Consider the following 12,076-nt stretch of genomic DNA (forward strand, 5'->3'; position numbering starts at 1 on the left):
TGCTGTGAGCCCATGCTAGTTGCCCCTTAGCATTATTTTACTTACTGGTCCCCCACAAATGTAATCCTTAACAATTTTCTCAAAAGTCTTGCCAAGGACAGAGGTAAGGCTAACTGGCCTATAGTTACCTGGTTCCTCCTTCCTCCCCTTCTTGAAAATAGGGACCACACTGGCCTTTTTCCAGTCCTCCGGGACCTGACCCAATCGCTACGAGCACTCAAACAGTCGCACCAGTGGTTCCACTATGACTCCAGCTAATTCCCTAAGTACCCTTGGATGAAGACCATCAGGGCCTGTTGACTTTAATACATCCAACCCCTCCAAGTGCCCCTTTACTAGGTCAGTGCTAACAGTTGGTGGGTTGGTATCTGTATCGTACTTACCTAAAGTCCCATTGGGATGCATGCTTTTATCTGTGTCCAGGAACACAGATGCAAAGAAATCATTTAGGAGCTCTGCTTTGGCCATCCTATCTGTTACCAGTTGCCCTAGTACATCTTGAAGGGGCCCTACGTTACCCTGTGCTTTCTTTTTGCTTCCTATGTATTTAAAGAATGATTTTTTGTTATCCTTAACTTCTGCTGCCAGCCTAAACTCCATTTCCGCCTCAGGGAAGAGTTTGGCCTTTGTGGATGGTTCAGGTTTTTGCTTCTCTACTGAGCCAACCAGGAAGACCTAGGCAAATCCAGGGGTGGTTTTGACAATGATAGCAATCCAAGAACTGGACCTGGAGGACTAGATCGTATCACACAGGGCCCCAACCAACCATACCACAGTAATAACCAACCTGCTAGACTAGAAACCTCATTTTGGAAGATTCCATTTCCAGCTGTCAAAGCATGTAGTCCCTCCCTGCTGCAGACCTTTATGAGGACTCTGCAGGCCCATTCTTGAAGCAGAATGTCTTTGGTACAGTTTGCTACACATATCCCAATGCATATGTCACCATGAAGTAGAGATATGCTCTGGAAAACCTACTTGCAAGGGGCCAGGCATCTGTTCTTCCCTGACAGCAGATCAAAATGTGCTCAATTTAACAGGAAAAATGTATTAATCTGAGCACAGGCTTAGCTAACCCTCCAGATTATGGGGGAGCCAGAAGAAAGCAGATGGGCCTGTGGCATACACAGGGAATGATTAATGTAATTTCCCTGAACATAATGCATGTGGGATTCTGGACACCAAAGATACCATAGCTGTGAAATCCCCACGCTCCTGCTTGGGTTTTTAAATACTTTATTCTTCCACTGGGCAGGCCAGGCTCCACAGACTGGTCATCTCCTGTGAAATCACTTCCCAGGATGTGAGCAGTCAGCCCCTGACTATGGTGAGGCCCCAGTGAATGGAGGCTGGTAACACTGAATTACAGCCACATGCCTACCTTGTTCAGATGCACTTCACAAAGTCCTCCTCACTGTGGCCAACTAAACTAAGGGGTTCATTTTTCCCCATTTCACAGCTGGGGAAGTGAGGTGGTAGAACAGAGATGCTGCCTGCCCATGGTTACGTGGCAAATTGACAGCATCAGCAGAAACCTAGAGTTTCTGTTTAGTCATGCTTTATCCCCAGAGCCACACTGCTGTTCTGAAAGGCATAATCACGTGGTATATGCCATGGCTCCCGTGAGCCATGGCTTTCTCCTTGCTTTTCAGCCTGGGTCTACAGAATGTGGAGGATGTTCACTCGGTGGATTATGAGCTCAAACACCACATCTCGGACTGTCAAGAGCACCGTCTTAAGGCCATTTGCTGCCCCCATTCCCACCCTTACCTGACTGGTGATATCAGAAGGCATCGGAGAAGGCAGCTTAGAGTACATGGCATTCTGGGAGATGAAGCTGGAGTGATCAGAGGTGATGCTGGACAAGCAGGTGTTGGCACTTACCAACTGTGTCAGACTGCGGAAGCAATAGATGGAACTTGGTGAGCATGTTTGAGACCTGCTGGGCCAAAAGGTGCCATCTTTTGTACTGTTAACGCTGCCGAGGGGTGGCAGTGCAGGGAGATAGTTGGGAGAAGGAATGAGCCAGAGACCTCTGCAGGATTGGTTTAAAATGCCCACTTCCAACCTGCTACCAGTATTATACAACTGGACCCAAACTCATAACCTGCATTAGAAACAACTTCTTACCCACAAACTGACCTGACCTGTTTTAGGCAAACCATGACCCAACCTGAATTCAGTTCAAGTTAAACGCTGCTGACAGATGTGAAAAAAAAATTACTGCTCTATAGCTTCTCATAGGGGCATTTATCCTGCCTCCAACCCTAGGTACTCTCCAGTGGTGTTGATGGGTCACATACATACTCCACAAGGCAGAAGAGGAGCAGGAACCAGAAGGGATACAGGGAGGGTCAATTCACTTCTTAACCATATTATTTGATCCCAATGCATTTCAGAAAACCCTCTCTGAGGATTCTTAAGATTTCTACAGTGTCTCTCTTTTGGAGTGACCTACAATGCATCTCCTTTGGGATGTGCATGAAAGGCATTGATTATTGATGGAAGATTAAGCCCCATGCCATAAATATGGATCTGTTGTTAATCCTCAGCACAATGCTCTAATGATTAATTAGCATCTGCTCCCATATATTCTTGGGCACATTTAGAAATGGGCCTTTTTCTTCCTGTGCCTGGAGATCTACATGGAGGCCAGTTCTTCTATGCTGCTGAGGTCCCAGCTGAGAATTCAAACACTTTAAGGTTTATAGTCATTCAGCACTTGTAGACTGCTCAGCTCAAAACATCATGATCCTCATTTACCAGAGGAGTTAGTTGAGGCACAGAGAAATTCAGCGATTTGCCTAAGGTTGCTCAGGCTGGTGCTAGGAATAGCAGCTGCATCTCCACAGCCTGTGCCCTGCATGCTGTGCCCAGACCTTCTAGACATGTGACAATGAATGTCTCTTTAGCTACAACCTTGAGAACTAGAATACATAGCCTTTTGCTAAAAGCAGAGTCCCCTTTGCCCAGGTCCTCAGCGTGCTCACTCAGAACCAGCCCTGCTATGTCCTGACTAGAGTCTGGCTTGTCCATTGTGCCAAGCTCCCTAGCAGCCACACTGTATGTACCTGCATGTGCTCGACCTGCGAGAGCCAGTGCTGTTGGGGGAGGATGGTAGAGTTCGGTAGGAGCTGTCCTTGGAGCCTTTCAGATCTTTGATCACCTGCAGGAAGAAGAAGCCAGGGCTAGGTTAAGTACTGGTTTACTAAGTGTTTCTGTTCCCCTCTGGTGAGATCTGCCATGAGTGAGAGTCCAAGTCACCAGCTGATGGAAACTCAGCCAACTTCTCTTAAGTCAACGGTCAGCAATGCTACGCTGATTTACACTAGCGAGGGATCTGGCCCTGTAAATGTAACTTTGGCCATTACAACATCCCCTGAGTAAAGAGGATACCAAGGCCCAAATGGGAAAGAGCAGGGACATTCATGTCTCTGACTCTGCAGATTCCCAGACATGCTACCAACCTCCTGGGTGGAGGAGACTGAGCCCTTGTTACACACACACTATGGCTGCATACAGCAACCTTCTCCTCTGGAAGGCTCCACACAAGATGGGGAGCTCAAGTCAACCCAGCTGGTACTCTCCTCCATGAGTTATGGCCAGGGAGCCTTGCAGAAGGAGTTCAACCAAACAAAAATATCTGCAACCCAGAAACCACATGGGGAGAATGTGTTGCATATTGCAACAACTTCAATGTTAAAATAAAACCAAGCCAGTGCCAGTCACTGCACCAAATGCTGTGTGGCAATCTGAGAAATGTCACTGAAGTTTAAATATATCATGGAAGAGACTTGTGTCACCCACCATGGAAATGCTTCCAGCTGGGGAGGGAGGGGAATAATAACTCCAGCCATTATAATGATGTTAGCAAGACAAGAACATTCCCATCCTAGATCACAGTCCCAGGGGAATTTCAGATGGCAAAGAGTAATCTATACTGGAATATGGCCAGATCACAGGGGTAAGAGCCCCAGGCCTTGTGAAAACAGCCCCAACATCTTTAATGGCCGCAGCAATTACATCTCAAGAATCAGCAGGCTTTGTAAAGGTGAGTAAAACTCACTGTCTCCATTCCATAGACAGGGGAACTGACTGAAGCATCAAACAGGGCAGCAACTCACCCAGCTCACAGCAGGCCAGGGGCAGAGCTGGAGGTGGGACACAGCCAGAATCTCAGCATAACCCTTTGGGTGAAAGACAGTGACTTTCCTACTAATTCTAATATATTGTTGGCAATACCAACCCCCTGCCAGCTGGGGCCACACTACCCCAGCTCAATATCACGTGATCCCAGGCGCACATGCAAATGGCATACCCAGGAACAATAATTATTCAGTCACATTAATTGCACATGTGAACAGGTCCTGTGACTGGGCTCAGGAGGTCTTAGTTTAATCCTGACACTGTCACAGTTTCCTTGGCCAAGTTATTTAATCCCCCTCTCTTTCCCATTTGTGAAATGGAAATGCTCATCTCTCCTTCACCTGTTCAGAGCGTAAGGTGTATTGGGCAGGGATGGGTTTGTGCTGAGCCCAGCTGAGCACTGATCTTGTCCAGAGTCTCCAAGGGCTACTGTGACCCCAGTGACAATACTCACTGCTGCAGATGCTGTGGTCTCCTTTGTGAGCTCCTGTACATCAGGAGCTATCACACCAGGTGGTGAAGCAGGGTCTTCCAAATCTCTCCACAGGGCCTGGAAAGTTTAGCATGGTGTTAGCTGCCCAGGTCTGGAATCCTTGTGCCTTCCAGACACCCTGGCTGTTTCAAGAGAAGGGAGGAAAGTGCCAGGAAATAAGCAATTTCCTGAACAAGTACAATGCTGCTGGGGCCAAGAAAGGGACCATCACTGTCTGAAGGCAAGAGCTCAGCAACTGGGGAGAGTCGGAGCTTCCTGTTAGCCTCTTAGCTCCATAACAGTCTGTGCTGCTTGGTAAATACTCTGTGGGACTATTTTCTGATTCATCTTATAGAAAGCCAGGAATTAGAGGACCCTACTCACCAGCTCCTCTATCGAGCTTCTTCTGCTAACCTATGTGCAGCACTAGGGCTTGCTGCTAGCTGACCTACAGGCAGGAGTCAGAGATTGAGAGCACCAGGCTGGCGTACGGTAGACATGGCTCCATTCCCAGCTCTGCAGCAGACTCCCTGTGCGAGGCAGAGCTTGCACAGTCACTGCATCTCCTTGTGCTGCTCTTCTCCACCTGCAGCAGTGGAGACCTGGACACTTCCCTTCTACCCAGTCTGACCATCCTGTCACCTCTCTGGAACAGCAGATGTCTCTCACAAGGGCTTTGTGCAGCACCAAGCACATCAGGGCCCTGCTCTCCATCATGGCCTTGAGGCGCCTGTGTCATGTTAATGAAAGAACCGAAACAGCCATGGGTCTCTTGTAAACAGGCTCTGCACCCTCATCAGGGCTGTATTTGTGCCCATGAAGCAGCACAACCAGCAGTTGCCATGTCTGATTTCTCTCTCTCTCTTTCTCTCTCTCATGTCCCAAGAAAAATTCACATGTTTTTAAAAGATCCTGGATTCATTTATGTTCTTCCTGCTTTGCCAAGAGGCCTCATCTGCCCTCCCAGCATAACAACCCAGCTCCCAACATTATTCCAATACATGAAGAGCCCCAACTGGTCAGAGGCTTGATGGAAGTCTTGAGGCTTGAGAGAACCACCATGGACTGTGTATTTCCAGTGGTACATGTGGAGCTAACAAAGAAGCTTACCCTTTTCATTTTCTCCACAAAGACGGAGAGGTGGAACTCTATCTCGGAAACCTGGAAAAGAAGAGGTAGTCAGAAGAAAGGTATCTTCACCCTACAGTTTCCAGGCAAAACCAAGGTGTGTTCAGAAGTATTCTGTGTTGGCTTTTCCTGTTCCAGTCTTCAGTCAGAGGTACCTTCCCCCCAGAGACACCTGAGAGGTGAGTGAGCTGCACATGAAAGGCTGTGGAATATCCAACCCCAAAGAAGTTAGCCCAGTAGCTGATGGCAAAGATCCTGGAGATGTAACCCTCTGAACATCCCATATGTCTGTGGCTGTTGCAGTAACAATGAAATGCTCACACTGGGCAAGGCGGTTTCCCACAACCCAAGCCAGTTTAGAATTTTATTCCCTTCCCCTAGTGAACTGTAAGACTGAAGCAGCCATTTACCAGTGGAGGGCTGGAATTCTCCAGCAAGTGGAGGATCTCTCGAGCTCTCACACTCTGGCATCCCTGGAAGCTGGGTGCACTTTTCTTGACTTTCACTGTTGCCTGAAAAATCAAACATGGCCTTACTTTTAGTAATTGGCACTCCTGGGAGTCCCCAGGCAGCCCAATCATGTGCCACCACCTGGCTGTTTCAAGAGATGAAACAGGAAAGGACATAGAACGGTGTACTGACACCAGTCCTTGTTCTTCTCTTTAAGGCTTGGCTTTGAAAAAGTATTTATGGCTATGGCCAAGTCTGCCTGGTAATTGCTTTAAAGTGGGCACTGGGGGGGAGGGAACCAGTGTGAGGAAGCATTCATCATGTCTTGTTCTAAGAAGCATATTTGCATCCCTGCCCTATAGTGCAGGTGTAGCTGGAAATGGCCCAGCCCTAGCACACATCCCCATCAGCTGGAAGCTGCATCTATGCAACAGCCAGGCAGAAGAAACTGGTGGTGGCACAGGCAAAGCCCTCTGGCTCCATCAGCTGGATCAAGTGACTCCCAGGCTGCACCTAGCCCACAAGCAGGATGTTGCTGCTCCCTGCAGTAGGTTAGTGGTGATTCTGTGAGGGGTGTTGGGCTCCAGGGCTCCAAGGCTCTCTTACCCGCAGAGGAAAGGATGGCTTTTGGGTAGGAAAACCCATGGCTGTGCCTCCAAGGCCTGGGTACCAGATTCTTTTAAGGGGTCTTCTGTCAGGGAAGGTGTCAAAAATGGTCTGCAATAAGACACATGGACAGAGCTTTAGCAAAAGTACACAAAGCAATAGGGAAGTTGCAACCCAGGTGTCAGGGCTGAGTGAGTGTCCTTGTTCTACTCAGGAAATGAGAGGCCCAAGCACTGTAAACTTGCATGTGGCTTGGTCTTGCTCTCCAGCTACTGGCAGCTTTCAGAGCCGTTCTTCCCACAGCAAGGCACTATTCCATGTTATTACTCATGCTGGAAGATTGAACCTGAAGCCTTGTGTGTAGCTACCAAGAGAAATACATATGGTAAAGAGCTGTGCTACCCTGCATCTCTGCTGTGAGCACACAGGCCATGCCCACAGCCAACAGCCATGAGCCCAGGCCCTAGAGGCCAGTGTGGGATGCCCACTTTCAGCTGATCCCAAACCCACAAATCTCCCTTCTCCAAGTGGTAATAGTGTGGGGTGGCAAGGCAGGTGTGGGAGTGGAGGCCTCTTGAGGAAGAGGAGATGGCCTGTTAGAGGATGGGGATGTTGCGGCAGAAGCCTTCGACAGCTGGAAGGAGATGAAGGCTGTCAAAAGAAACAAGGAGGTGGCAAATGAGGCTGATGGGAAGAGGCTGTGGGGGGCTGGTTTCCATGCCCATCGGCATGTGTGCACAGGAGGCTGATGACAAGTCTTCCTTGCTTTCCCCAGAGCTGGCATCCAGACAAAGCAGAAGCTTGGGGACTCGATCCCAGGGCAGAAAGGGTGGGTTGAGTTGAGGCGAGTGCTGCACTTGGTTGTCAGAGATACTGAGCACCTGCAAGTCACAGCTGGAGCCCTTTTACACTTGCAGTGACTGGCCTGTTGCCTGCCTGTTGCCCGCTATTTTGTCCTCTCTTACCTGGCAGGGCGGAGGCTGCAGCTTTCCTGGGCGTGCCCAAGGGAGCCCAAAAGCAGGTGGCGACTTGGGAAGCTGGTGATTTTCAAGTCTGGAGACTTTATCTGTCATCTACAATAAAATGCAGGGACCAGGCAATAGTCAGAGGCATAGTTAGCAGTCCCAGTGCCCTGGACAGGGATGCTGTCAAGTGCAGGAAGGAGTCCTGTGTTAAGGAGTACCAGAGTGGCAGGAGGGAGAAAGAGTTTGCTGTGTGTTGAAGAGCAGGCTTGGGGCAGTCAAATACCAGAGAATGGGGCTGGGAATGCAGGCTTTGGGGGTGAAGTGGTAAAGCTCTGTGGGAGGCTTCTGACATCCCCTCTAAGTCAACACCTGGGGATGGTGCCCAGCTCACCCTGCTGTAGTTACACAACTGGTAACAGTGAGTGGGGCCCCACATGAAGATTCAATGAAAGCCCAGGGTAAGCCTGTACTCACATAGGGGAACGGGCTGTGGGCAAGCTGAGTGGTCCGTGGGGGCTTCTGATGCACAACACGGCGGTTTTTGGAGCGGAGACGGGGAGGCCGACAGGTGCGTGATACACCTCCTGGAAGGAAAGAGATGGGTGCATTAGCAAATCATTTCCTCCTCAAAGTCCTGCTTCTTACTGAGAATGGATTTGCATACACTGGCTCTTTCATGTGCTTGCTTACACATTCAAAACCTGACCCAAAGCAACATGGAGTCACTGCAACAGAGGGCAGGAAATACTTGACTAGGGCTGCTAATCAACTCCCTCCAGCAGTGGTTTACAATGGTTTTAGACATGTAGCACCCCTCATTGGACTCAGGGTACCAGCTAGGAAAACGCTAATTCTTAGCTTTCACTTGTTTTTTGACTATGGAGGAATAAAGAGCCACTCTCATGTTGCAAAGAACTCAGACAGCCTGGGGTTATCTTGTCAATGATTGCACACCTCACAGTGCTAATAGTGTATGCAGCACCTTTGAAAGCATCTCAAGGCACCCCAGGGTGCCATGGGATCCTGGTTGAGCATGGCTGCCTTAAAGTGACCTGTTATACAACAGCTTAGTTCCTGCCACAGGCCATCTACAAAAGCAGTATCAAGGCAACATGAAGACAGGACTGGCCTGGGGAACTGCTCCCAGGGCTGGAGAAGTGAGTAGGGAGGGATGGGCTAGTGTTGAGGAAGTCCAAAGCACACACACCATAGCCTTGCTTCACTGATACATGCCTACCAACACCACTAGGGCTCTTGTAGCACAAAACACAAAACACAGCATGTCCTGCCCCACGTGCCTCAGCTCCACCCCTACAGCATCTGGCTCTGTGGCCCTAAAACCAGCCATGGATTTCCTTGAGCTTTCTTTTAGAGTTGGTGATGCTCCCAAAGTTCTCTAATATCAAGCCTCCACAGCAATAGATGTACTGCAGGGAGGAGGAAGATAGCCATGTGTGCCATGCTGGAGAGGGAAAACACCTGGAGCCAGCCCCAAAGTTGTCAGGAGAATTCAACTTTCCAAGCACTGGAGCTGGACAAACAGTCAGGGAGAGAAGTCTTTGACCCCCTATGTCTCAGCAGCTGCAGAATTGCCCTGGCTCCCAGCCCAGAACTCCCAGATCACCCAGCCCCACCACGGGCAGCACTCCAGTCTGGCTGTGTTGAAAGGCAAAGCCCCTGGGGCTGACGGTTGAGCAGAGGCCAGTGACTAGCTGGTGTGCTGGATTGGAGAGCCCATCTGTGCTCGGAGTATAGGTCCTGTATGAGATTATCAGCAGTGTGTGTGTCTGTCCTGTTGCCAATTCCACTGTCACTGTAAAGCCTTCCCACTGCCTTTATCCACTGGACTGGGATGAAATACCAAAGTATTGGCATAGGACTAACAGTACAGATTCCTGAGTGAAATGTAGTACAGGGAAATGTCATCACACCAGACTACACACACACTCCTACTGTTAGTTGATGATATGGAGGGGGTCTCTGTGCCAGCAGTCAGCTAGGGACAATGTGTGAACACCTGATAGAGGCTGATGTGGAGTCACCTGACAGGGAGACTACTGCATGGTAAAAGGGCAGCTAAGTCATTGGTTCCCTTGTTTTTGCCCAGCCCTCCTGTACCTCTGGAAGAGTTAATGAGAGTTGACTCTTAACTCTTCTGGCTGTGGTGAGGTTCTGGGAAATGGGGCACTGAAGCTCCTCTATGGTAATGTCTGAGGAATCAGGACTGGACAACGCGGCCCCACAGCTGGAATGTGGACTTTGGTTGTCAGGGGGATGCTGGCAGCAGGGTCTGTACCTGCGACTGAGTCTAGACATGCCAAGAAATACACAATACCTCTAGTGAAGCACCACAGGAACCACAGGAAACAATTCAGCATGAGGGTTTTCACGTAGCCGAGCATGGTTAAACCATTTGATATCTAGGGTAGAAACATGTGAAAAGCTAAACCACAAGAACCAAGTGTGCCAGTCACATCTTCCCAGAATGTTTCAAAGTAACTTCTCTGCTAGATTTGGAAACTCATCAACGGGGCTAATAGCGGCACATTTTAAATGAATGGAGGCAGCAGGTCCTGAGCACTAAAACCCAGCAACTGGACATTGTCTCAACCTGCATGTTTCTTTGGCCAGTTCCCTCCCACCCCTGAAGAGGGAAGCTTCACAGCCCTGATCTCAGCATTGTTCAGTGCAGCACACCTGGGGCACTGATGTCCAGAGATGTTAGCTCCCCCTTATTGATGTATCTCACAAGCTTTATTGCTGCTGGAATGGTGCTATGTTTTAGTCCATTCCACTGCTGCTCTCTGTAGTGCTCACTCAGTCAATGGGTATTTGATAAGATAAGAGTCTGCGATCACACCTGTTCCACTGAAGCCACAACAGGGGCTGGGCTTGACTTCAGTGGGAGTAAGTCAGGCCTGCTGTCCATGTAAGAACTACAGATGCATTTTTGCCATCATGATCAAACCAGCCAGCCCATTGCTAAGGAGATTCCAAACACTTTGCCAATGATCTCCCAGGCTGGAGCCTTTCATGAATCAGGGATTGTGTTTTCACTTTCAAACACTAAGTCCAGTTTCTGGCATGACCAGAAATCTTTGCCATCCACTGACTTCTAAGGAGTGAGGCGTGAGAGGGGGCCCTTGTCCCAGCTCTACAGGACAGAAACCAGCAGACTGCCTCAGCTCGGGGAGTACTGGGCTGGCCTTGGGAGCCTTGCTGCAGCTCTCTTTCAGTCTCGTTTTGGTCTCCACAGGTCAGGATTAGCAGCATGCAGGCCTGCAGGAGCCCCCAGGCTGAATGCCAGGAGGCTTTGGCCTCTGAGGTGTCTCGTGGTCCAGCCATGTTACAAGCATGGAGCAAATGGGGACAAGCACCAAAACTGCCCAGATGGAAAGAACTGGAAAGCCAAGCAGGACCTGAGCTGATCTAGGGCCTGGCCTGGCAGGGATGGGAGTGAGTGCCCTGGGATGCCAGGGGTCTTTGGAATGCTGCATCCATGGCAACAGCATCATATGAAGCGCTCCTACCCATTCTCCCCTAACAGTCAGCTCTCAGCATTTCCGAAACAGAAATGAGACCTCCTTTCCCACTTGGCTATGACAGCCATCACCAAATGCTAGGGTGCCCCCTCCGTGGCTGACTCTGAACTCAGAGGAAGAGAAATGTGCCAAGCCCTGAGTTAGCCTCATGACTGCAGCTCTCTCAGGTTCCCTCACTTCAGCACAATCTCCTTCTCACTTGCCATGACATCCCACCTCTTGCTTCTCCTTTGGTGTCCTTTCTCAGACTCACCCAACCTCCCCCATCCCTCTTCCTGGCCATCCCTCAGGCTTCCCGCAGTGTTCCCTATACAAGCGCAAGTCCCTCTCTCCCTCTGTAACGCAAGTCTCACCCATACCACCACCACCATCACCACCCTAGGAAAATTAAAGGAGAATTTGTTGATCTTGCCCTCTTCCACCATGGCTGAGAAACCCCCAGACTCCCAGAAGTCCCTCCCACCAGGTCTCGGAGACACCCTTTGCAGACTTTCCACACTGAATTGACCCCACCAAGGGCTATGAGCCAAGTGCTCCACACCACTGCCCCAGACACAGCCACAGCCTCCTCTCACCTCCATCACTGCTCCTGAACAGAGCCCGGAATGGTCTCTGTGTGTACACGCATGTCCATGGAGACCACAGCCCCATTGTGACCTCATGGGAGGGTGGTCCAGTGGATGATGAGGTGGGGGGAGCAGTGCTTGCAGTGGAGAGGGCTGAGCACCATCTGGTGGGATCAGATACTCTATGGGAAGCCAGTGTAG

General features: G+C 49.9%; 1 protein-coding gene across 1 annotated transcript; it reads right to left on the reverse strand.

The window, feature by feature from the left end:
• Positions 1-1,659: 1,659 nt before the first annotated feature.
• LOC102373685 lies at positions 1,660-11,898 on the reverse strand. Its single transcript, XM_025192262.1, has 10 exons — positions 11,885-11,898; positions 10,103-10,187; positions 8,242-8,351; positions 7,768-7,875; positions 6,803-6,913; positions 6,157-6,258; positions 5,729-5,779; positions 4,601-4,696; positions 3,072-3,166; positions 1,660-1,897 (listed from the first exon to the last, which is right to left on the reverse strand). Exons 1-10 carry the CDS (start codon positions 11,888-11,890, stop codon positions 1,660-1,662), a joined length of 1,002 nt encoding a protein of 333 aa, XP_025048047.1. The 5' UTR covers positions 11,891-11,898.
• Positions 11,899-12,076: the final 178 nt, after the last annotated feature.

Source organism: Alligator sinensis, unplaced genomic scaffold (assembly GCF_000455745.1).
Source record: "Alligator sinensis unplaced genomic scaffold, ASM45574v1 scaffold662_3, whole genome shotgun sequence".
NCBI classification, from domain to species: Eukaryota; Metazoa; Chordata; order Crocodylia; family Alligatoridae; genus Alligator; species Alligator sinensis.